A 26,335-nucleotide genomic window follows, 5' to 3' on the forward strand; every position below is an offset into this window, starting at 1 on the left:
GCCAGTGATTCCTAACACTGGATACACAATCTGAAATGAGGGTCAATAAGAATGTGTTTTTGATGTTTTATATGTTTTTTGCTTTGTACGTCGCTCAGAGTGGCTGGGTAGCCAGCCAGATGAGCAACTAAGAAAGCGAATCAATCAATCAATCAATAATCAATCAATCAATAAAACTAGATGAGATCCATTATATTGAGCTTTTTTGCTCAAAGCACCTGGGGGTGGTGGAGGATCGGTGCTAGCAGAGGGAAGCATTTATTTAACAATTTCTTCACTGACATTTTCTTGATCTAAATTGTCTTGTGCCAGTGCTGTTTGCCTGGAAGGCAAAACATACAGATACCATACAGAAAGTGAATATTTTGTAACTTGCAAAGAACTGAAGCTAAGTGGTAAGAAAGGACAGGATGAAGAGGAACTATGTGTTCACAGGGATGAGAAGCCCTGAGGGTGACAGCAGAAGGGGTGAAGGGAAAGCCCAGCACTTAGTGATGATGAGGTTCTTTAAAGTAAGGAATCCTCAGGATTGATGCTGCAAAAAAGATGCTGTTGCGTTGTTAGATCTGTCGATTTGCTGTGACCTTTAGTTGGGAAATAGTGAAGTACATACCATTGGCTCCTTTGATAAGGGCAGGGAGGGACTTAGTTGGACTCTGCAGTGGGGGCTGAGGGAATGTCTTTAAAAACCAGTGGGGTTGGGGAGGGCATTGTTTCCATGCTTAGCTTAACTATCCAACCAGCCTGTGAAAATGTTCCGGCTTTTCAGCAACACAAAATGCTTCTTGCAGATGAAACGGGCATTGCAGAGGCCACTTTGGCCAGTCCGTTTACCAGCAGTGGTACAGCAGAACAGGTAAGTTGGGGAGGGGAGCAGCAACCTTGGGCAACCTTGTCAATGTCAATCTGTGTAACCATGACTTTTCACACAAGCTTTTATATAAGACCTTCTGCCTAGAAAGCTTTGACAAGAGAATCATGCTTTAAATAGAATTAGTGCTAGAATTATAGATTAACAAAGGTCAGCAGGTCTAAATTTTCTCTAGAATCATCTGCTACATACTTCGAAATGGAAAACTTGCCCATTTGAAAATCCTTTTCTGTATGACAATCACGCCCAGTTCTTTTTGCTTTTCTTTGTATGTCACATCTTCCAAACCTCTAATAATTTGAGCCCTTTCAAACTTGTGGAAGAGCATTTGTGGATTTTCATACATGAAGTCTGTAGGACAAAAGAATCAATAGCTTAGATATCTGGGCAATACCAGTGCAAATGTGGGGACAATGTTGCTGTTCTCAGCCAAGGTTTCCCAGGTTATGTACAATATGAATACCAAGCCCCAAACCAGATTAATCACCACTGGGGAGCATTTACCTCCAAGGATGTACATAAACAGCACAGACCAGCACTTAGCTCTTATGTGTAGAGATGTGTGAAAACACAGGAGAAGAATAGCCCATTTGTTTATTTACCACCATTTTTCCAGATCCCTATCTTAATTTTGTCAAATGCACATCCTCACTGAAGAATACCACTCTGCATGACAAAAAGAGGAATTTGGATACTCAGCTGAACTGCCCAATTACAGCTGCATCAAGAGCCCAAATCAACCAATAATTTTCCTTCCCAGAGGAAGGTATTTAATATTTTGCAAGCAGAATCCGCAAGTAGAAGGCAAAATTCCTACCCCTCCCACTCATAGATCCTCACTGCAGAATCCAGATATGGTCTTAGGTTTCCATCTTAACCTTTTGTCCACCTATTCTTTCCTGCACAGGTCTCCCTTTGTGGAGGAAAAGCTCTACATCCAAGTTGGCCTTAGATCAGGCACTAACTGATGTGAGAAGCATTGACAAAGTAGAGCCACTAGCAGAGGAAGCCAAGAACATATTTCTTTGTTTTTTATTGTTAAAATGTATTATTCCCCACCTTTCTTTATAAAATAAATTCAAAGTAGCTTACATAAAAAGCTCATAAAATATATAAAACACAGGAAAAACAGTCCACATTACTAAAATCAGTTAGTATTCAGCACAAAAACAGGGAGACAGAACTTTTAACAAATGAACTGAGTGTTTTCTTGTTAAGGGGCAATCAAATTTAGTTTTAAAAAATTCACTTACCCTTTGGACCTGAACCCTTGCCCTGTCCAGAAATGTTGACCTTGCATTAACTTAATCAAAGGCCTTTGAGTTAAACATTAACCTCCTGATAAGAGTCTATGAATCAGTGTGCACATGGAAATTTATACACAGGAAGACCTTGTTTTTAGGGTTAGGATATGGAATGGGTACCTAGATTGTGTATCAGATGGGCACCTGGTTCAAAGAGGCTACAGAAGTTAAGACAGAAGAGGGGCAGCACTGTATAAGAATACAACACAGCTCAGCCAAGATGCAAAAGCCATCACTCAAAGAGCAGTGTCAGGAAATAACATCTCTGCCATTTTTTAAAATCTTAAAATATTTCTATACTTAGCTTCATACAAGATCTCAGAGTACTCATCCATAACAATAAAACAATGGACTCATAACAGAACTAAGAACAATGAGAGTCAGTGTGGCATAGTGGTTAGAATGTCAGACTGGGACTTGGGAGGCCATGGTTCAAATCCCCACTCAACCATGAAGCTCGCTGGGTGACCTTGGGCCAGTCACTGCCTTTCAGCCTAACACCTACCTCACAAGGTTGGTATGATGATAAAATGAGGAGGGGAAGAACCATGTTCCTGAGCTCCTTGCAGGAAAGGTGGGATATAATAATGATGATGATGATGATGATGATAATTTATTTTATTTATTTATTTGTTGAATTTCTATACCGCCCGACTAGCATAGCTCTCTGGGTGGTGTACAACAGAAAAATATAAATATACACAATAAAATCCAATAAATCAGTGCAAGGGACATGTATGATGATGATGATGATGCTGTAGCTAAAACAATACAAAAGCAAACAACAAAGAGCATTAGATAAAGCAGCTTGTTCTCAGCAGTTTTCAAAGGTTTTCTTAAAAACAAAGTTTTAACTTGTCTCTGGGAAAGACAGCAGAGAGAATGTTTGTAAGGGCCTCTTTCATTAGAGTGGTACAGTAAAACATATAAAATATACCATAAATTTACAAGAAAATTTAACCTAAATTTTGGGTAAGCAGCCATGTTTTGAGCTGGCATCAAAAATATACTAATGTTGGTGGCATTAAAATTTCTAGTCCACTTTCAAAAGCATCTCCCAGTTACAGCCCATTACAATAGTCCAATACGAAAGTCAGCAGTGCATGAATGACAGTGATCAAGGATCTTTGTGTCATTGCATAGCCTAAAGCAAGTCACAGTCTCACTCTCACTTCTCCATCTTTGGCTGTGAGCACACTAGTTGCCTACAGCAAAATGTTTCCATTAGCCACACTTGGAGGGGGAATGGATTGATCTGCTGATCAGTTGCAAAATCTCTTTGAAGCTGATTTAAAAAAAATGCATTCAAGCTTCTTCCACCAGGTTTTACAGTAAAAGGGGGCAGGGTTTGACTAGCATGATGTGCCCCTGTTTTCAGAAGAGAGAAGTGGAGACACACTGGAACTGGCAGAACAGGGAGTGTGTTTCTACCCTTTGCCTGAGAAATGGAAATAAGTGTGAGCTTCTGAGGTTTCCCCATAGCACTCCAAAAGATACAAACTTGGCAGATGGTCCTGAGTGTCCCTCAGAAAGTGTCTCTTCTTGAATCTCTGGAAAGAGGTTAATGCAGCTGAGCTGCTTTGTGATTATCTATCACAGAGACAATTCTGAAGAAAGCAATGCCCCAGGGGAGTCTGCTTTGTAAGGGTGTCTATCTTTGTCTTAGCAACCCAAGATCTTCTTCCTTTGTGACAGTGAGGAATCTGTTCTCTCGGCTTGCCTTGCAGTTTCTCCATAGATTCTGTGCATCACCAGACCCAGACTGTCTCCTCCTGGCCCAAGGATGTGGGCATCCTTGCTCTGGAGGTGTACTTCCCTTCCCAGTATGTAGACCAGGTTGAGCTGGAGAAATATGATGGGGTAGAGGCAGGGAAATACACAGTGGGCCTGGGCCAGAAGCAGATGGGCTTCTGTGCAGCCCATGAGGACATCAACTCCTTGTGCCTGACTGTGGTACAGCGTCTGGTAGAGCGAAGCCATCTTTCTTGGGATTCTATTGGCCGTCTGGAAGTTGGCACAGAGACCATCATTGACAAATCCAAAGCTGTCAAGACCGTTTTGATGCAGCTCTTTGAAGATTCCGGAAACACAGACATTGAAGGCATCGACACCACCAATGCCTGCTATGGGGGCACAGCCTCCCTCTTTAATGCAGCTGACTGGGTTGAGTCCAGCTCCTGGGATGGTAAGTGATGCCTGATTGGGCCTGTCCTGGTTGTTTCAATGGCACCATCTTATTACTCTGTCTTCAATGTGTCCTCTGAAAAAGATGTACACTGACTCTACATCAGTTCTCTTCAAAAACCAACATCCAGGCATGCCCACAGGGGCTATGCTTCCAATCATATGTATTTTCTACCTACAGTAATTTTAGCTATTTTGTACCATTTAAGTATACTAAGAGGCTATTGTGTATTGTCCCCCAGGCCCATCTAGGCATGTCACTTGATAGCAATGAACACATGAGATCAAAATGTGGGTTAAATATGGCCACAGTATCATTGGTTACAGACATATCCAAGTTTGGTACATCATAGAGCAGATCCACCCATCAGGCAGCCTGTCTGTTGGCCAATGCCAACATTTGATTCCAACCCCCCTTGCTATCTATGCATCTTGCCCAGTGCCCACTCCACCAACAAACGGTGACAGGTGAATGCAACATTACCACCGATGTGCATATAATTGATATGGGAAAAGCAAAAACCTCACAACCATAGGCCAGTTGTGGTGTGCGTAAAATTCCTTCGTGGTTCCATTAATCAGTGACCAACGTATCAACAAGAATAGATAGGAGGGTGGTTGGGGAAGATGGTCACAAGTTATACCATTCAAATACGAGAGGGAGAGGCAAGCTGATCCTACAATTTTACTCTGCTTGTGGCTGCTAATATTGGCGTAATGTAGCTGTGATCCTATACATTACCAGCAGCAAAGCAGGAAGCTAAACAATGCCAGCAGAAATAAAAGATACTGTAGCAATGCCGATAGCCACTCCCATGGCATCCCTGAGAACTCTGTCATCACCCGCTATTTACAATGTTGCGCACCTATGATAATTCCCCTACAGTAACCATGCAAGGAAGGCACCAATCATTCTATAGAAAAATATGACATCATGGAACATATTCCATGCTTACTGCTCATAGCACACACCCTGTCGCAGGGCTATTCGGCCCAGCAGTTAGGTAGTAACCTGCAGGTAGAACCCCTCAGAAAGAGATGTGGCTTCTCTAGCAGCCAAACACAGCCAGCAGCAGCAGCCTGCAAACAGCTCTTTTGCCAGGAAAATATCCCAGGTCACAAAGGGAAGAAGTAATTCTTTCTCGTCACAGAGAGGTCAACCCACTGGTTGCAAGTCTGGTATGCAGGATTCATAAGTGACAGGACCCGCAGAAGTCAATGCAGCAATAAGGAGGGTTTTCTATGAACAATGTTTATAGCGGTGCATACAAAAAGTATGTACTGGTGCCTTTGTGAGGGGAATAAATCTTTCATAGGCAACTGGAGAAGAAAGAATGGATGCTACTAAAATAATGGCAAAGGCAACAACAGCACGACATGGCAGCTCAGTAGGAAAAAGCAACGTAAGGAAACTGGAGAAGTGGGTTCAAGTCCCATGCTTCAGAAATGTTAAGTGTCTCTGCAAGGAAATGGCTGTGTTTACACAGAACACTAAGCCATAAACTGTGGTTTCCCAATTAATCTGTGCACCAGCACAAAACAAATTATGTCCATGCCAATGCATGCGGCTCAAGCTCTCCTACTTTGCTCTCCTTCCAGCAGGGAAATTAACCACTGAGTAGCTGGCTTAGCATTACCTCTGAAGCAGTGCTCATAGTTTGTTTTGCTCCAAACAAACCAAAATCTGAAGCCAAGGTTTGTTCTAGGCTTCCCACTCATGGTTTGTTGGGGAGAAACAAGCCAGCCACTCCATGGTTGTTTTCCTGCTGAAGAAGGGGAGGAGCACAGCAGGAGTGCTTGAACTGTGTGTGCCAGCATGCAGCTTATGCACAGACTAATTTCCTCAACTATGGCTTGTGGCTGAGTATTGATTCAAACATGTCCATTGTCTGGCTGTTGGGTGTTCTTACACATACTGGTGTGTAATATGTAGAGAATTACTGAATGAATGTGGATGTTAAAGAATCTCAGACAAAATGAGGCGCCTAAGGGCTGTTTCACACACAAGTGTTCATACACCAACAGCTGATAACTGCCAGAGATGACTGGCAGATACCTATGGGCTACCACATATCAAACTCCACAGGCAGAATGTTCATATCACCTCATTTTACTACAAATGTAGGAGTTTTAAGTGGAAGCAATTTACACATTGCAAGTCACTCAGTGATGAGTTATTATAATGAAAATGTGGTCTGCATTAGACAAAAGCTGTACATAACACAAAGCTCTATATCTAAAACATAATAACAAATCACAGATTAAATAGGAGCCAGTGATTATGGCCAATCTTAGATGCCATTAATTCAGGCTTTTTTATTAGCTTTATCTTTTGCTGCCACTAATACAACACACACATATGCATCCACATGTTCTGATAATGTGAAGATTATTGAATCAAAGAGTGGGAGGGGGCCTTGCAAGCCCATGTAGTCCAGCCCCCTCCTTGATGCAGGAAATTCAGAGCTAGAGCATCCCCAGCAAATGATGCTCAGCCTCTGCTGGAAGACCTCCAGAGACAGAGATCTCACCACCACTGGCAATTGATTCTGATCACAGAAGCAGTAGACACCTTTTGGGGATACAGACCAAAATTGCAGGTTGTATTCAGTGCTAGTTCTACTACTCAGAGTAGACCCATTAAAATTAATAGACATGACTAACTTAGTTCCATTAATTTCAATGTGTCTACTCTGAGTAGGACTAGCACTGGCTACGAGGCTGTATTTTTGTGTGTAAGGCAATCATATAAATACTGAGGTCATTCTTCTACTCCATCACAGAGGCACAGATGTAATCCATAGCTAGTCTTGGAGTAGCAACCTTTCTCTGTGGCATAATGTGAAGCCTCAATGCCATATACATCCACCTGAAGTGCTTTTGGTACAACAGGGCAAGTGTCTCAAACAGCAAGACAGCTTTGAAAATGTTTAAGATGCAAAAGAAGTTGGTGGTGTGAGAAAACATTTTGTGACAGTTCCTGGGTCCATTCAACAAACTATAATTCCTACTCCTAGGGTTCTTTGTGCAGAAGCCATGATGCTTACATGGCTTTACCCTGGGTATTTTATCTTCCTTTAGCAATCTGTGCTGCATGTTTTTGCTGAAGGGTAGCGCTGCAGTTTTATACTCCTACCACAAGGAGACATTGTGGCTCACTTTTCTTCTCACATAAAACAAAGTTTGTTCAATTTCAATGTTTTGCTACTGGAAAAGGATGTTAGGAGTGTAGTGTAGTGTAGTCTCCTCACGGAATAGACACTCCTGTGGTACTGCTGTTCCCAGGAGTCTCTGTAAGGAACACACACATTTAGCCTGTGCTGAAAGAGCTACAATGGCTCCCAGTTTGCTTCTGAGCACAATTCAAGGTGCTGGTTTTAACCTTTAAAGCTCTAAACGGTTTGGGACCTAGGTATCTGTCTGCCCGCTTTCCCCTCATTTGTGATGCCTATCACACAAGAGCCAGAGAAGAGGGCCTGTTCCCCATGCCTACTATACATGAAGCCTGATTGGCGAACACTTGCAACAGAGCCTTCTCTGTCATGGCCCCTAGACTATGGAATGCCCTCCCCCGTGAGGTAAGATCAGCCCCCTCTCTTTCCATTTTTAGATGGCTGCTGAAGACTCATCTTTTTATTCAAGCATTTTGCTAAATTTCTAACCCTGTGTTCTGATGTTTTAAATAATTTTATGAATTTTTAGTATGTTTTGTATTTTTAAATTTCTCTTCGGTTTTTACGTATATTTTGTATTTTTAACTTGTGTTATCCTTAGGACACACACTCTGGGTGAGAGGCAAACAATAAAAATACATTTACATTAAAATACATTAAAAATACAAAAATACATTAAAAATACAAGAGAGCTGGGTAGAAAGAGCTAGAGATTAGAGCAGCACAGGTGGGAACCTCCAGTTTGTGAGCCTAATTAGGCTCACTAGGCCAACGGGTTGGACCAGAGGGCATATTTCTAATTCTGAGAGAGTGCTGGGGGCACCATTCACAAAATGGCTGTCATGGGGGATGTAACACAAATTTAGAGAGCAGTCATCATGAAACTTTATCCACTATTGTATTTCCATACTAGAAAAGGCTTGACCTGTTGCATTCTGCCTGCCATAAGTTGTTAAAGGCATAAGAACCTTGTTTGCCCCCAAAGTCAACCCTAAACCAAAGCCTAGGTTGCCATCCTGTAACCACTTACCTGGAAGTAAGCCCATTAAACACAAAGGAACTTACTTCTCAGTAGACATATATACCATTACACTGTAAGTTAACTATATAGTAAGTCCCTGGTCTTTAGCTCCCACAAAGCAGGAGCCATGCCTAAGCCTCTTTGCAAAGTTTTCACATTTGCCTTTTGGTGGGGAGGGAGGTCTTTTAACATTCACCCACATTTATTGTGTAGCAGTATTTGCAGAAGATAATTTCTAGCCACTACCTGATCTCAGGCAAACCCAGCACAGGAAAGATGCATCCTGGTTGCCAGGAAAAAAGGAAGGGCATACTATGGAGATTTGAAGGACTATAAAAAAGACAGAAGCAGGCAAAGTGCACAAAAAAGGAAAGCAAAACAACTCTTCAGACCCAAGGGATTCATATTGTCTGGTGTCCAAACAACTCACTTATCAGTCACAGCTCTGACTTCATTTCACATAAAAAAGGGTACCTGCACATTTTGCTCCATAACTCTTTTCCTTGGAGGGCTAGAGACTTTTTGTTTTCAAATGAAAGCTCAGATTCTGGGCTACCTGCTGAAGGTAAGTGTTATGGCACCCATGGGCGATGGGTTGGCAACTTCCACACTAGGCCTCCCCATTTGGCCCACAAGACCATTTTGGCCAAACCACGCCCATCTACCCCACACCTGATGTCATATATGCCACACCCACCTGTCAAGCTTGGCCTGCGAGGGTATGGGACATATCGATCTGACCCTCTAGTCAGATCCAGATCACCACTCTGTGTAACAGGAATAAAGAGGTTAAAACATCTCTCAACTGCAACCTCATGCTGTTGCAGTGTGTAGTGAGGTTCCCCAGAAACTCTCTAAAATTGTCCTTGCCTAAAAGAGTAGGTAGCCATGTCTTCTCCCACCAGTTCCTTCCCCTGGTCCTGCCATCTGCCTTCTATAGTGAGCAGGACAAGTGTAGCATGGCACTCTGAGGGGAGGAGCTTTTTAACCCTTTCACTCTGGCATTTCTTCTGCTGAATATTGTTGCCACTGGTGCTTTTTCCATTGTGGAGGAGGGCTGAAAAGTCCCTCCTCCCTGCACTGGTCTTCCAAGGCAGGCCTCAGGGGAAAACTACACATTACTCAACATCACATGTTGCTTGACCCTAAGTCCCTCCAGAAAACCACCTATATTTGGAAGCCTTTGATTTAGCCTTTGTTTGAGCTGAATTTAAGTACATATAAACTACATTTGCACATATCCACCCTGTTATTCTTGTGTTTCTTTTTCACTACTTCTGTGGGCTCCTACTGTCAAAATTATACTGCAACCTGCTTGGGGCAGGGATTTGTCTTTCTTTTTTGCTGTAGTACCAGATAAGTAGATAGATAGATACTCAGAACTAGCTGTTACTAGATTGTAGCATGCATCTGCAAGTAAATTCTCATACATTTTTATGATGCAGATCAGGAAGAGCTTTTTTTGCTTTCCTCATTATCCCTGGTGACACTTTGGTAATGCTCTTCTCATGCCAGGACGCTATGCCTTGGTAGTTTGTGGTGATATTGCTGTCTATGCCACCGGGAACGCACGGCCAACTGGTGGAGCAGGTGCTGTAGCTATGCTGGTTGGACCAAATGCCCCTCTGGCTTTAGAGAGAGGTCAGTATCAACTTTCTGTCTTGTATAACAACATTGTTTGCCTAGCTAGGGATTTTAGCCGTAAGTCAGATGGTTGGATCACTACTCATCTAAACAGTTGCACTAGCACATGGATTAGCATTAGAGCACTGGAATTTCCCCCCTCTCCTCCCCCGCCCCCATGCACCCCATGCCATGCCCAAATCTGCTCCAGAGAGCTGGGAGAATCCACAGAACAGATTTAGGGGGAGAGCAGGGGGAGGAGAGGAAAATTCTGTTGTACAAGGATAAATCCTTGCGCTGACAGATAAATCCTAGACTTAGCGCTATGTTGAATACAACTCTCGATATTTAATGCATCCAGACATTAGATTTTTCTGCTCTGACTGAAGCATGTGGATCAGTATCATATGAAACCATTCTATTAAAAACAAAAGGGAGGATGAACTGGCAACAACATGACTCCTGCTGCAACGCTGCAAACATGGTGGCACTCACATTCACAAAGTCAGTGCCATGACAGGCCCGCTGCAGTGCTGGCAATTGTGGCACAAAACATGTGCAATGTGACATCAGATCTGTGGATTTGCTTGACCGCAAATGTAAAAGACAACCAGGATGGCCAAAGACAGAATTCTGCCTGGCGTCATAAACCCTGTTATGCATACAGATTAGATATGCATGAATAATTACTTTGAGATATGCTGGGCCGGAGCTCCACAAAATTCTTGCTGGTGGGAAAGCACATCTATGTTGGTAAAATCAAATGTATCCATGTCTCTCACATTTTTCAGGAATATGGAGAGCTGCAAGTGAGGGAGGGGCTGTTCTTGCTTTTCACACACAGAGAGTGGCAAGCTTTTCATTTGGGAGAATGGGCTCCTTATGTCTGAGGCATTAGTATGCTTAAGATGTTGTTCTTAGAGTAGCTGCCTGTGTTTCATGGCCAAACCAACCCCCCGCCCAAGATTTTGTTAAGACCAACAACAACAAAAGACTCGTGTATGTTTTATTTTGGGCATGGACAACAACTTCTGGACAATACTAGTGTTGACTCAGGGTTGCATTTTCTGGGGAAGGCCACAACCAGACCTCAAACATTTGGGATTAGGGTGAGGGCTAGTTCCAGAAAAGAAAATGTGATGTCCACGTTGAGTTCAGACCTGGCACCTCCATTTTAGAAATCAAGCACAATGCAGAGAAGGAAGCAGTCTGGGATCAAAAGTATTGCTTGTAATTCTTTGTGGACCAGAGTCGTCCTCTGTATTCAGTGTAGCACTAAGCAGTTCATCCCATCAGCACAAGGATTTCTCCTGGTGCAACAGAACAATCTCCTCCTTCTGTGCACCCCCTAAATCTGTTCTGGGGGCAGCACAGGAAGAGGAAATCCCAATGTGAGCTGGCACTAACCCTTATGTTAGCACAAAATTTTAGTTGAATACCACCCTATACATTTAAAGCACATTTCCCCCTCACCAAAACATCCTGGGAACTGTAGTTTACCCCCCACAGAGCTACAATTCCCAGGACCCTTAATAGATTAGTGTCCAGGGTTCTTTGGGGGAAATGTGCTTTAAATGTATGGTGTGTAGTACGCAGCTCAAAAAGGGGCTAAATATTTATTTGAATTTCCTTGACAGTTACATCCTTTTCTATAGATTTTCATGCTAGTACTTTTACCTGAGGGAAAAGTAAATGCCTATATCCTAACTATAAAGTCTATCTGTTTGCCTTCAGGTCTGAGTTATCAGCTTTGAAGAAGTTATTTTACATAATGAAAGGAGCTCTGCTTTCTTAATATCCGGTCCACAAAGTTCAAATCTCTGTAAAGTCAACCATTTGACCATGAAGGGGTTTGAGAAGAGCAATCATGTAGTCCAGTCAATGGAACTGAAGTTTCTGTTCCATTGATATGAGTGGGACTTAGTTGCAAATTGCCTTTAACTTTATTCAGTTTATAATGGACATCACCAAGGACTCCTGTTAGTTTTCTAATTCAATGGCAATTTTGCTGGATATTTAGGGCAGTATTCTGCTATGTGTCCTGTCAGCGCACAGATTTTTTCTTGCACTACGGGAATTCTTCCCCTCTCCTTCCTCCCTGCATGCTCCGCACCCTCCCCAAATCTGCTCCCGAGGGTTGGGGGAAAACCCAGAACAGGTTTTAGGGGGTGCATTGGGGGAGGAGAGGTGGAGAATGTTTTGTTGCACAAGGAGAACTCCTTGCACTGAAGGAACTGGCCTTAGTGCCATGTTGGATTCCACCCTTAATTTTCATACAAAATTATCAAAGGTCTGAATGGGTTAGAAATTATGCCACCAAATGCCACAAACTGGGATCTTTAGAGTAAACCTTTGTTTAGAGCATAAACAAAGTGTCAGCCAGAAAATACACCAATTGTATTAAGAAAAGGTTCTCAAGAATACCTGTGGGCGAAATGCATTTTACCAGAAGTGTAATGGTTAATAGCCTGGGGATTATTTCTCCTCTCTCCATTGGTAATACTGGAAAGTCTGTGGCTTCTTCCACCCAAGGTCTTCGTGGGACCCACATGGAACATGTCTATGACTTCTATAAGCCAGACTTGGCTTCAGAGTATCCTATGGTGGATGGGCAGCTTTCCATTCAGTGCTACTTTCGATCCTTGGACCGGTGTTACGCCACATACCGCAAGAAGATTGAAAGCCAGTGGCAGAAAGGTTAGTGCTGGGAGAACGATAAACTGTGTGGCTGTGTTCACATCAGAGTGTTAATGCACACCTGGGTCTCACAGATCCAATGTGGTGTTGTCCCCTCACTTTCATTAGTCCTTCACCCTCCCTGAGTGCCAGAAGCCTGAAGTTCATTGTGGACATGCACACAGGTATTTGTTTACCTGTGCAAGTTGTTGGGTGGTGTGGTTTTTTTTGAGATACAATTTTCCAAATTGGCTTGCACAAAACAATGGTTTTAAAAATGTGTGGGTCAAGTGGGCCCCACCAGTAGGGATGGGCAAGAAATTCAATTCAGTTCACATTTCAGGCTGAACCTATCAAGTTTGCACTTTCTGAAACAGTATGAGAAGCAAACCATCCTTCACAATTTGCACTTAAATGCATTTTGCAGTGCCAAGAGCCAAACATTGTTTACAAAAATCCATATGTGAGTGAAAATAACATGCAAAAAGGCATTACAGGATAATGAAATGGCTTGCAAAAATGTGTACATGAGTCATAAGTGCCTACCAAATGTTTTTATCAGGAGAAAAAACACTAAAATGCTGGAGAATTTTCATGAGGGTTTTTTTTTTTTAATCACAAATTGAGAAATGTGGAGAACTGAATTTAAGACTGAAAAATGAGAAACAGAGAGAACTGAACCTGACAGGTCTCTCCATCCCTACACACGAGTTAGCCCACCCACCTTGCATTCTGGAACCCTGAAATCCACTATTCGTGTATCTATGTATGTGACTCATTTCTTTTTGAGATACAAATTTATCAATACACCAGACTTGCACGAAATAGTGGGTTAAAAAAAAAGGTGCGCGTCACACCTGGCCCCACCAGCAGCCCACCAAGAAGCACCTCACCAACGGAAGTAGCGTGTGGAGATAGATGGCATCCAGTAAAAACTCACCACACACATTAAAAATGTCCACAGTGTACTTCACTACGTCAGTGGGTAGCATGTAATTTTATGCTGGATTTGTTTTCTTTACTGCATTATCAGTGGATCATGAAAATCCAAATTAAATAGGAGGTGGGAGGAGTCGGGCTGTCATTGGGAAGAAGAGGAGGGATTTTACTTTGAGAGGCACATGGAGTGATTAGATATTTGCAGTAGAATGGGGGAGAGGGACAGCAGGAAAGCTCCTTTCCTCTCCTCTTTGCCTTGCTTCCACCCCACCCCACCCCACCCCGTAATTTCTTGTGGGACCCTGCTTGTTCTTAATAATAGACTTCAAGGAGAAAAGACTGAGTCATGCTAGATATGACTGTGTTTGTCATATGGTTAACCCTGGCATGCAAGATTTTTTAAATTAATAGCTGGTGTGGGAGCCCTGAGCTGGTTCAGAACCATGGAGTGGAGAGCAGGGAATGCAGCTTTAGCCCTTTGCCCCCACTGTTGTACCAACAGGATCCCGCACCCATTTGCAAGGGAGGAAAGCTCACATTGCTGCCAATGAAGCTCTTTTTCATTGTGAGAAGCAGGCATTGGGGGTCCTGATTCTGACCAGAATAGTGGATGGGGCAAAATGTTAAAGCCCCCCCAACTATGGTCCTCATCCTGAACCATGTCAGCTGTTTATTTTATAAAAACTCTTGCATGCTAGGGCCGATAACATGGTGTGGTATGTTTCTCCATCTCTACCATCACCCTTCTTTTTCCCTCTCTGGGCACGGTTGCAGCGTGATTTCCATCTCTCTTAACTTTTCAAACTCTTCTACCCCGAGGCAGCTGGGATCAACAAGCCCTGTACTCTTGAAGACTTCCAGTTCATGATCTTCCACACGCCTTTCTGTAAGCTGGTGCAGAAGTCTCTGGCACGGATGTTGCTGAATGACTTCCTTGCATCCCCCAAGCCTAATACTGAGAGTGGAATCTACAAGGGACTAAAGGACTTTGGGTTAGTGAAAGCTGCAAGGGTCCCTTCTCTAGTAAAGTGGACAAGAGGAATGGGGAATGAAAGGTGATGTAATTCACAAGCTTTAGGGCAATTTTCCCAACCCGGTGCCTCCAGATGTTTTGGACTATGACTCCAATAATCTCTGACTGTTGGAGCTGATGGGAGTTGTAGTCTGAAACATCTGGAGGGCACCAGGCTGGGGAAAGCTGCTTGGGGGGGGGCTTCTCCTTAGGGAGAGGGGCCAGGTCACTGTTGCAAACAATAGTGGATATTTGTTGGTTCCACACAGCAGTTTTAATATTCTTTCATATTGGAATCTATGGCTTGTGGTAAATATTTTTGCAACAGCAGGCAAAGGAATTTAGAGTATTTTATTAGGGGCTTTGTATGGGCAAGTTGTTAAGTCATCATACTGTCTAAATTTTGATTGTGAGTTGCTTAGGGCAGGGAGTTGTCTTTTCCTTATCCTACTCTGTAAAGTGCTGTACATGGTGATGCTGCCTGTCAACCACACAAGCATACAGGGAGGGAGGCTGGAGGTTGTAATGTGTGCACTGAAATGTGTACACTTCAGTCCTTGCTGCTGAAATGGTCACTGCCTGAGGACACGTCTCAATAGTCCCAGAGCACATGGAGGCAGCTGGACAGTCCTGGTTGGTTATGCTTTGATTTGGATTCCTGCATTGAGCAGGAGGTTGGACTCGATGGCTTTATAGGCCCCTTCCAACTCTACAATTCTATGATTCTATGTATATTATTACTTTCTTTCATATTTGCCAGTATTTATTTAGTTGAAAATGGAAATGGACTGCCTTCAAGTCGATCCCGACTTATGGCGACCATATGAATAGGATTTTCATGGTAAGCGGTATTCAGAGGGGGTTTACCATTGCCTCCCTCTGAGGCTAGTCCTCCCCAGCTGGCTAGGCCTGCTCAGCTTGCAACAGCTGCACAACCCTTCCTTGTCCGCAACTGCCAGCTGGGGGGGGCAACTGGGCTCCTTGAGACTATGCAGCTTGTCCACAGCTGCACAGGTGGCAGGGCACGTAACCCCTGAGCCACTCGCTGTGGGGTGATCTTTAGCTGGCCCTTAACACCCAGGAGACACGAGCTGGGATTTGAACTCACAGAGTATGGACTCCCAGCCAGGCTGTCCTCCCCACTGTACTATACTTTAGTTAGTTAGTTATTATTCTATCCCTCCCTTCCTCTGAGAAGGAACCCAGGGTGGCAACGGTGTAATTTGCAGACGGTAGGCAAATGTGTAATTTTGGTGGAGACTTATTAATTTGATTGTTTGTTTAGATATTTATAAATTGCCTTTCTCAAATAATAAGATGCCACCCTGGGCTCCTACTGGGAGAAAGGGCTGGCTGGCTGGCTGGATAAATAAATAAATAAATAAATAAATAGCAGGAAACAAAAGGTGAAGCCAATTAGCAGCAGCAGCAGCACTAGATCAGCATTATTAAAATTAGAAACCTGTAAAGTTAGCAGTTAAACTGGAAAAGCCACTGAAGCAATTGAAAGGCAAGTGATACATACAAAATGTTTTATGTCTTTTATGAAACTCAGTAAAAAGTAGGTCTTCTTTTCAAAGTACTCTAGAGAGAGCCGGGGGGGGGGGGAGAGGGAACAGTCATAAAAGCCCTGCTCCAGGCTCCACTTGCCATCTTAATACCATGCAACAATGTGGTAAGACAGTTCCATAAAACATTTATTTCTGTGCCAGTTTTGAATTTAATTGAACTTACCATCTCTACAGAGGAAGAGTTTTCAGGATCTTTTTAAAATGTTAGTTCATTAAAATGTTTATATGGAAATTTAGCTGAACTAAGGAAATCTGAGTGAAATACCCATGTATATAAGAGCACAGTCCTCATTCCATAAGAAAAGGGCATTTAAAAGAAGCACTACAGGAGTAATTATTACTATTATATAGGTTTAGGCCAGGACTAAATGTCCATCTTGAATTTTAGCAATGTGAAGTTGGAAGAAACGTACTCCAGCAAGGAAGTGGATAAAGCTTTTCAGAAGGCCAGCCAGGAGCTGTTCCGGCAGAAAACCCAACCTTCCCTCTTCCTCTCTGCTTGCAATGGCAACATGTACACACCATCCGTGTATGGCTGCCTCGCATCTCTTTTGGCACAGTAAGTCGCACATTCTCTCCCCTGCAACAATGCAGGCCTATCACAGCTTTCCCCTCTTCTTTCTAATAATGGATTCTTCCCACTCCAAATCAAGGATTGGCACGCAGATGAAGAAGACATGGATATTGCAAAAATATTGACGTTTCATGAATTCATTGTGATAAAAGATATTTGGACAGAAAACATGGTTCTCTGCTTTTTAAAACTTTTCTTAACCAGGATGTGAAGATTAATTTTGCTAAATAAGGGCTGAAAGTTTTTTCCGCCTTCTGAGCAGCCATACTTTTATATTAACATATAATGAATTATGAGTTTTCTATTTCTGCTCATTATATTTTGGGGATTTTATATGGTGTGGTTTTTGTTTGCTTTTATCTTGTGATAGTTGCTAGCTACCTTGTGAGCTTTCAGTCTGAAGGTGGGATTAAAAGACTTCAAAGCAGAGGTGGGAAACCTCCAGCTCATGAGCCAAATGCAGCCCTCCAAGCCTCTGTCTATCCCTTCAGATTTTCTCCTGGCTATACCCCCCTGCTCTGGGCTTTTCCCCTGGCTGGAATGTGTTTTTGAACAGTGGTCATGCTTCTTGCATAGAGAGAGAGATATTTAAAAAGTGGCAGTAACTGGTATCACTGAACCCCTACCATCAGCTTGACATCTCCCCCTCCTCACTGTGTACCTCAACACTATCTTCCAAAACATGTTTCAGGCCTGTCCTTTTCAAACTCACTTCCTGCCATTCCATCCAAACCAGAATGAACCAGAAAAGTCACTTTCAGACAGCCTGTTTACTGAGCATTCACCCTGATTTGGAGATTAGATGATGTCAACTATTTATTGAGCATTCATCCTGATATATTTTCAGAGAGGTTATAAGATGTTGCATCAAGCAATTGGTATCCCATATTTTCCTGTGCATTTTCTCATAACTTTCCTTATCACACAAAGCCCAGTTTGGAGGGGGGAGTGGGCTTGTTGTGCAAGGACACAAAAATGTCTTGAATTGTGATACCTGAATTTGCCAGTATGTGATTGAATCTCACCCCAAAATAGCAACAATCTGGAAGAAGTCTTCATAAGGCAATGCTTTTGCAGGGGCATGTGATTTCTTTCTTGTTTTTGTTTTTTATTTTCAAAATAAACAAAATATAAACATAACCAACAAAATGAACCCCAAAGCCTGCTGATTTCTAGTTGCACCTCTACTATGGATTGCTGACAGACAAGCAGGGGAAGGAAAGAGAGTGGCTTTTCCTTTCAGACATTTCTGGTAATAGTTTACTCTCAATTCCTGCAGGTTCTCTGCCCAGCAGCTGGCTGGCTCCAGAATTGGGGTCTTCTCCTATGGCTCAGGACTGGCAGCCAGCATGTTCTCCCTGAAGGTGTCCCAGGATTCTGCTCTAGGTGAGTTCCCCTCTTGATATGGAACTTCCTTTTCTCAAAAGTTTTCAACCCTTGGAGGACACTGAGAGATAGCATTGCCTGCAAAAGCCACTTGAGCTCTGCATTACTGGGGCACTGGGAGAATTCAAATGCTGCTGCCCAGAGCTCCTTTGAGCTCTGGGAAAGGGAAAACATAAAGGGGCCAGGGACCCCAGAATAGTGGGTTACCTGCGTTGGTGGTCCCTGATAGGGACCTGGAATTTGCCCAGTAATGCCTAGTGCTGATGCCGGGCCTGGCCATACCTGCTGTACCCAAACAGCAGCCTCCCAAATGGTGGGTTGGGAGGGGGCTGTCATGCAGAGTTCACAGTTTTTGGTTCTGCTTTCATTTCGGCTTCTATAAAAGCAGGTAGACTTTATAAGCCAGGCTAGTTACTTCACTGTTCGCTGATAAAAATAACAATGGCTTCTTTGGGAAACTTCACTGCTCCTGTGAGGGCTGGGGTTGTTGTGGTTCCTAGAGGCCTCAGCTCCTGTGCTTGAGGCCATGTGTCCAGCCGGTTTCCATTACGCGCAGCAGCCGAGGGTTGGTAGGCGGGGAGGGGGAGTGGCACCGCCCACCCCGCTGCACAGCTGACTCCCTGACCGAGGTGCTCGAGGTTGTCTCGGGTGTGCGGGTGCTCTCTCCGGACCTATTGGTTTTGTGGGACTTCAATCTGCACGCCGAGGCAGCTCTTACTGGAGCTCCTCGGGATTTCATGGAAACCATGACTTCCTGGGATCTGCAGCTTAGTAACATTGGGCCCACCCATGTAGCCGGTCATGCTCTTGACCTTGTGTTTGTCTCGGGAGGGGGAGGAAGTGCTCTGAAAATGGGGGCTGTTTCTTCTAACCCCGTGTCATGGTCAGATCACTATCTGGTGAAAATGGACCTCTCAGTGACATACACACCCTCCGCAGGGGACAGGGACCTATTAGGATGGTCCGCCCCAGACGCCTGATGGAGCCTAAGGGATTCCTGAAGGCGCTGGGAGATTTGGAGCTGTTTGAAGGACACCCGGTTGAAACCCTGGTGACGGAGTGGAATAGGGAGATCACCAGGGCAATAGACCGGGTGGCCCCGAAACGTCCTCTCCCCCTGAATAGAACTCAGACTGCACCCTGGTATACACCACGGTTGCGAGGTCTGAGACAGGAGGTGAGACGACTAGAGCGCCGGTGGTGGAAATCTCGCTCCGAAGACGATCGGACACTGGTTAGAGCAGCAATAGCCGCCTACCAGGTGGCAACAAAGGCAACAAAGAGGGATTTCTTTGCTGCCTCTATTGCATCCACAGAGTGTTGTCCCAGGAGGTTGTTCCAGGTGGTCCGAAACCTGGTCGGTCCAGTTGCTCAGGAACCCATGGAGCAGTCTAAAGCCTCCTGTGACGCATTTGCTAAACACTTTGCTGATAAAATCGAGCGCCTGAAGAGCACGATTCCGTACGCCGTGGATACAGGAAGTGGACCAGAGTCGGCCAGTTGCACTCTGGTCCGGTGGGATCGATTTCAGCCTCTTCCCTCTGAGGAAGTGGACAAGGTGCTCTTTACTGTGAGGCCAACCACCTGTCTGTTTGATCCTTGCCCCACGTGGCTCATTATGGGCTGCAAAGAGAGACTGGGCGAAGGGATCAAGGCAGTGGTGAATGCTTCCTTGCAAGAGGGTGCTATGCCATTAGCCCTCAAGGAGGCAGTAATAAAGCCCATCTTGAAAAAGTCCTCCTTGGATCCCCAAGAGTTGAGTAACTTCCGCCCAGTCTCTAATTTACCATTCTTGGGCAAGGTGATTGAGCGAGTGGTGGCCAAACAGTTACAGACACACTTGGATGAAGCAGATTATCTAGATCCATTCCAATCGGGCTTCAGGACTGGACATGGAACTGAAACAGCCTTGGTCGCCCTGGTGGATGATATGAGGAAGGCGATGGATAGGGAAGAATATACCTTCCTCGTCCTCCTGGATCTCTCAGCGGCTTTCGATACCGTCGACCACGGTATACTTTTAGATCGCCTGGAGGGATTAGGAATAGGGGGCACTGTGTTACGGTGGTTCCGTTCCTACCTCTCAGACAGGCATCAACGGGTAGCATTGGGGGATGAGGTTTCAGACCCTTGGCCTCTCAATTGTGGAGTTCCACAGGGTTCTATCCTCGCCCCCATGCTATTTAACATCTATGTAAAGCCACTGGGGGCTATCATCAGGAGATTTGGGCTGCAGTGTCACCAATATGTGGATGACACTCAGCTCTGTCTCTCATTTAAGTCCTTATCCGAGTTGGCTGTGGATACCATTTCCAAGTGCCTGAAGTCTGTAAGTGAATGGATGGGAAGAAATAGGCTGAAACTGAACCCCAACAAGACTGAGGTGCTGCTCGTGGGAGATAAGAGAAGGCTAGGAGATATAGACCTGGTGTTTAATGGGGTAAGATTGCCCCTGAAGGACCAGGTCCGCAGCCTCGGGGTCATCCTTGACTCCCAGCTGTCCATGGAGGCTCAGGTTTTGGCAGTGAGCCGGGCAGCTTGGTATCAATTACATCTAATACAGAGGCTGCGACCCTATCTTCCTGTCCATCTGCTCCCACGGGTGGTACATGCCCTGGTCTCCTCTCGCTTAGACTACTGTAATGCGCTCTACGTTGGGTTACCTTTGAAAACGGTCCGGAAACTACAGCTGGTACAGAATGCGGCGGCACGTTTGATTAAGAACAGCCGTCGCCGTGATCATATCACTCCGGTGCTAGAAGACCTACACTGGCTACCAGTTGTTTACCGGGCCCAATTCAAGGTGTTGGTATTGACCTTTAAAACCCTATACGGTTCCGGCCCAGTTTATCTGAAGGAACGCCTCCAGCATCACCAATTATGCCGCCTGACAAGATCAGCCTCACAAGACCTTCTCTCGGTCCCACCAATCAAAACAGCTAGGCTGGTGTGGACCAGAGAGCAGACATTTTCGATTGTGGCCCCCACCCTCTGGAACTCCCTGCCTTATGATCTTTGCCATGCCCCCTCCCTGGCAGGTTTCCGCCGGGCCTTAAAGACCTGGCTATTCAGGCAGGCCTACAAGATCTCTGGGGTAGACTAGTTTTATCTGTTATAGATGGGTGGTTTTTAGATTATTTATTGGTTTATATGTTGCATTTTTTACTATTCATGTACGTCGCCTAGAGTGGCTGCTGACCTGGCCAGATAGGCGACTAAGAAATAAAATTTTATTATTATTATTATTATTATAGAAGGATTAGGTTTTCTTACAGGAAGGTGTGTGTCCTCCTCTCTCTCTTCCAGGCTCCCCTCTGGAAAAATTGGTATCCAGTCTTTCAGATCTGGAGGCTCGGCTGGAATCCCGGATATGTGTTCCCCCAGAGAAGTTTTCTGAGATCATGAAACTCAGAGAGGACACTCATCATTTGGGTGAGCATAAGATGACACGGAGAGCGGCTTTAGCTTTACCCTGGCCCTTGGCACCCTGTGCTTTGCCTTAGGTCCTAAGAATGCCCATGAGAAGATATTGCCACAAACAGGTAAGGAGGAGACAGGGATCTAGTTTCTTACTTGCTTCTGCATTTCTGGTGAGAACATATTCAAACATACTCATTGCCGTAAGTTTTTTTACAGCAGAAAAAAATAAAATCAGATTCAGCCCCTAGGAATGCAGTTAGAAAACAGCTCTCGTTTAAACTGAAGTATTTCCCCCTCTCTGTGGAGTATCTAAAGACACTTTAACACAGCACACAGATAAACAGTTGCTCCAGGGAATAAAGGGGTTTCTCTCCTGGGGATTTGAAAGGAAATCCGTTTTCTAAAGCTGCCTCCCCCAGCACCTTCTTCTTTTACCTCCTGAAGACTTAAACTGCCTCCCATCACCAACCGCACAAAGTGGAAGGAAGAGTCGGTGTCCACAGACTGCTTGTGGGTGACACACTGCTCCATAAGATTCTGGCCCCTTGTTCCCCAGTTCCCCCTTGTTCCCCACACCCTTTTTGCTCTCTCTTTCTGCAGTGGACCACACTCCCCATGGGTCCAAGGATGACCTGTTCCCAGGAACCTGGTACCTAGAGCAAGTGGATGACAAGAACCGCAGAAAGTATGCACGGAAACCAGTCTAGAACGGCCAGTACCAGGGGTTTTCCTGGTAAGTCAGCATTCTGGTTCCTAGCAGCAGTCACTGAAGGGAAGCGTGTTGAGGTGGGATGAACTGTCACATGAGGAAGGTGAGAGAAGACAGCCGGGCTTCTGGTGAGGGAAGCAAATTGCAGTGTCTTTCCCTCAAACTAGCTTTCCCAATCCACATCCATCTAGCACTTCCTTCAGGACTGAGAAAGGGTTGCCAGAAATAACAAGAAGGCAGAGGAGAACCTTTGCCAGCTTTTGCCTGAATTGTCCTGTTAGCATTTTGCACGTCAGCATTTGCGGTCTAGTTTTCTCCCTGTCATTTTGCAATTAGCACCGTAACTACTTCTGTCCATGAGCCATCAGACTTAGGTACCCTTAACTATTTATGCGCAAGTCATGCAAGAGAGAAAAGGGGCAAGCCTGCAGCAGCATGACCCTCAAGGAGAGGGAACTGCTTAGGAGCTACTCATCTTGCATTCTTGTCTGGGATATATTGAGAGAATTACGTCCTCCTTTCCAGATAAACATTCTGCCCCAAAGGGGCTCCTATCAGCGAAAAAGAAAAACCCTATTCAGGCACTTTGAATCCAATATGTGAGCAAGGGATCCCATTCCCCAGTTGTCCCACTGCCAGGTAGCCCCTCCTTCTGGTGTCTGCAAGCCAAGAAGCCTGAGCCACCTTCTGCACAGCTGTAGAGGCTGAGGCTTGCTCCCTGCAGATATTCAAACTGATTGGGCAGATGAAAGGGGGAGGGCCTACTCAGCACCTGTGACATCAGGGACAGGGCTACTTGGTGGCAAATACTAACTTATGAATATGGCTTGAGGTGGGACTGGCTCTCTCGCTGATGAAGTGTAAAACCTAGAAACACAAGGGGAGGGCAGGAGATGGCAAGGGTAAAGGGAAAAAGCAGTTTGACAATGCTAGAAGAAAGTGGTGAGTTGTAAACCAGCATTTGCTTCCCTTCAGTCGCTGGGTTCTTGCTTTGATAGATGTGGTGCCACTATCTAGTGCCCCTTGGTCCTCTGGCTGAAGGTAGAGCACATGATTCTTTGTTTATTAGATTTATATCCCTCCCTTCCTCCCAGCAGGAGCCCAGGGCGGCAGGACACCTTAATCGGCTTCCCCTGTTCTTTCTGGAGAGGAGGGAGAAAACCTCCTGGCAGCTGCGGAGGGTGGGAGTGGCAGCTATTGGCTGGGGCCAGACTAGTATTTTCTTGCTACAGCAGCCATCATGGGAGGGAGAAGATTCAAGCTCTGTATGTCCTCCTCCTTGTCCCACAGTTGCAGAGCAGGCTGGCACTTGGAGCGGTTATCTGCTCTGATCTAGATTTCATGAGCTGGTCAGGCAGAGGACCCAGCTTCTGGGTGGGGGACTGACCTAGATGAGCACCAGTCCTTCCCAATTCTCTCTTGAGCAATTTTCCAGGGAGGGCCCCAGTTAACACAGGCAAAGTATTAACTCCATTTATCACTGGTGGCCACTGCACAATCTGCTCTTTCTGGCTATCTTTCTCTTTCACGGCACCAGAGTGAGATCAGGAAGCACTGTAGTCAATGGAATCTGGTTACATGAGGATGCCTGAAGCCAAATCAGAGGGAGGGCAATCCTTCCTTTCCTCATTCCAGCATCTTTTAGGTAAAAAAGAAAAAAATGGTACCCAGTAGAAGTGGGTGACAGTTGCTATAATCACAAATAGGTGGGAAAGAGGAGGCAAAAAAGCTGAGCAAAGGGTGGGGGGCTTTCCTGAATCTTTCATCACCTTCCAGAGCCCCCCCCTTTTGAGCTGAAAAGTATGATTCAATAAGAATTTGTGCCACAGGCTTAATGACATGAAGTGTCTGATTGTTTCATGGTCCAGTCTTCTCATTCTGTACTGCCTGTGACCCAGAATACAGTATGGGGCATGGCCATTGGGCTCATGTCCCCAAGACAAGTAGCCAAAGCACACAATACCTGTGGACTTGGAGGGGGGCTGTCACACCCATTTTATCCCTCTTGAAGTGCCAGCTAGTTTAATCAGACGTTTCTCTTTACATAGAGTCTCCCAGCCTTATGGACAGAGCCTGGGGTGATGGCCTATCGGGAAGCACAGCAAACTGACTCCTAAACCTGCACTTCTGAAGATGACTGCTGGGTTTTTGTTGCACGTCACTGTTTCTTATCCATGCTTGCTGGGGGGGGGGGGGAGAGATACAGTTTTACTGCTTCCTTTGCTGCCCACCCCAGGACTTTTGCAAGTCCTGCTGAACTTCTGTGTCTTGTAATGGCTGAGCTCCCAAGCTTTGCTTTGGTGCAGGCATCTGCTTCTTCTCTTAGCACTTTTTTGGACTATACTCTTTGTTGTTGGAAGAAAGATTTACGTATATAAAGTATTTTAACACTGATGGCCAAGGAGTATTTTTATACGGGGAGAAGAGCGAACGTTTGTGACAACTCCAACCAAAGGAGATCCTGCAAATGCAGAAATCACACAACTCCATGGTAGTTTCTTAGGTACATTCTCAAAAGACTGTTCCCAGTTCACCCGGTCCTAATTTTTTGTACTGCTAGGGCATTTGTGACAACTAATGAGGAATAATTCTCAACTATCTGGAAATATGATTAAAGGGTGACAGAAATCCCTGTAAGTAGATAAGTAACTCCAGCCCCGTGAGGCAGCTCATCTGCACACAGCTTTAGTGCTCTGTGACAGTTTGTTCTTTAGATACACTCAATAAATCTAAATAGAGCAGAAGAGATGGGGCTGACACGAGAAAGCAACTCTTCAAGGCCAGAAGAAGTGAATCCTTTTATTTCCAAAGTTGTAAGATACAGTTTTCAGCAGCTAGTCCACTACTGAGATTCTGCCAACTCAAGCTAGAACTGCAACTTAGCAGAACCCATCAACAAAGCACAACATCCCCAAATGAGTCCCATTGGCTTGTGTCCGACACAAGACGTTTCTTGTTTGGCAGTGCATGGTCCTCGCACCTTCTCTGCAAAGCCATCCTTTGGTAGCTAAGAGGTTGTTTTCCCCAATCCTCCAAGATGGAAATTCTTGGGGAAACTCCAGCTGATCAAAAGCCATTAACAATCAGAATCCATGGCTTTGACGAATGGTTGAGTTGGAAGGGACCTTGGAGCCCATCTAGTCCGAACTCCCTGCTCAATGAAGAATGCAACTTCACCAACCCTGATAGATGGTGGTCCAGCCTCTACCTAAATAACTTCAGCAAAAGAGACCTCACCACCTCCTCAGGCAGTCTGGTCTACCTATTTAATAGCTCACACTGTTTTCCTTAAATGTTTAGCCAAAATCTCTTTCCTTGCAGTTTCCACCCACTGGTTCTAGTCTTGCTTCTGGAGCAGCTGAGAACAAATTTGCCCCATCTTCTATGACAGCCCCTCAGATATTTGAAGACCACTGATGTACCTCTTAATCTCTTCTCCAGGTCTTTCAACCCTTCATCCCTCAGCATCCTGGTCACCTTTCTCTGGACATGTTCCAGGTTGCCAATATCCACCGTGGCGCTCAAAATGGGACACAGTACTCCATATATTGGCTGACCAGTGCAGAATAAAGCAAAAAATATTACTTCCCATGGTCTGGATGTGATGCTTCAGTTAATTCAGCCTAAGACTGCATTAACTTTAAAAGCAGCTGCTTCACAAGGTGCACACTGCCAAGAGCATGATCAGCTAAGGTATCTAGATCATTTTCACATGCATGGCTGCCAACCAGTTCTTCCACTCTTATACTTGTGCCCTTGAGTTTTTGGGTTCTGCATCTAATTTATTATTAAAACATTTCTATTCTGCCTTCCACCGGCAGTCTCAAGCCAGGACTTTACATTTATCCCTGTTGAATTTCAGCTTCCTCGTT

The 26,335-nt window shown here is 44.8% G+C and overlaps 1 protein-coding gene across 2 annotated transcripts; it reads left to right on the plus strand.

Moving 5' to 3' along the window:
* Positions 1 to 686: 686 nt before the first annotated feature.
* Positions 687 to 26,047, plus strand: HMGCS2 (3-hydroxy-3-methylglutaryl-CoA synthase 2). Of its 2 annotated transcripts, none has more exons than XM_061584839.1 (10): positions 687 to 856; positions 3,903 to 4,360; positions 10,069 to 10,194; positions 12,709 to 12,873; positions 14,615 to 14,783; positions 16,763 to 16,933; positions 18,228 to 18,334; positions 21,641 to 21,766; positions 22,355 to 22,487; positions 25,905 to 26,047. In XM_061584839.1, exons 1-9 carry the CDS (start codon positions 753 to 755, stop codon positions 22,459 to 22,461), a joined length of 1,533 nt encoding a protein of 510 aa, XP_061440823.1. In that variant the 5' UTR covers positions 687 to 752; the 3' UTR covers positions 22,462 to 22,487; positions 25,905 to 26,047. The 2 variants fall into 2 exon arrangements, with proteins under 2 accessions (XP_061440823.1, XP_061440815.1); XM_061584831.1 differs by lacking the exon at positions 25,905 to 26,047 and adding an exon at positions 24,512 to 24,857.
* The last annotated feature ends 288 nt before the right edge of the window (positions 26,048 to 26,335 follow it).

The sequence above is a fragment of the Rhineura floridana genome, chromosome 1 (assembly GCF_030035675.1).
Source record: "Rhineura floridana isolate rRhiFlo1 chromosome 1, rRhiFlo1.hap2, whole genome shotgun sequence".
Classification (NCBI taxonomy): Eukaryota; Metazoa; Chordata; class Lepidosauria; order Squamata; family Rhineuridae; genus Rhineura; species Rhineura floridana.

Coding starts and splice junctions, on each gene's coding strand:
- HMGCS2 (XM_061584839.1), top strand. CDS start 753: ATGTTCCGGCTTTTCAGCAACACAAAATGCTTCTTGCAGATGAAACGG. Junction 857..3,902: donor GCAGTGGTACAGCAGAACAG/GTAAGTTGGGGA, acceptor CTTGCCTTGCAG/TTTCTCCATAGATTCTGTGC. Junction 14,784..16,762: donor AAGGGACTAAAGGACTTTGG/GTTAGTGAAAGC, acceptor CTTGAATTTTAG/CAATGTGAAGTTGGAAGAAA.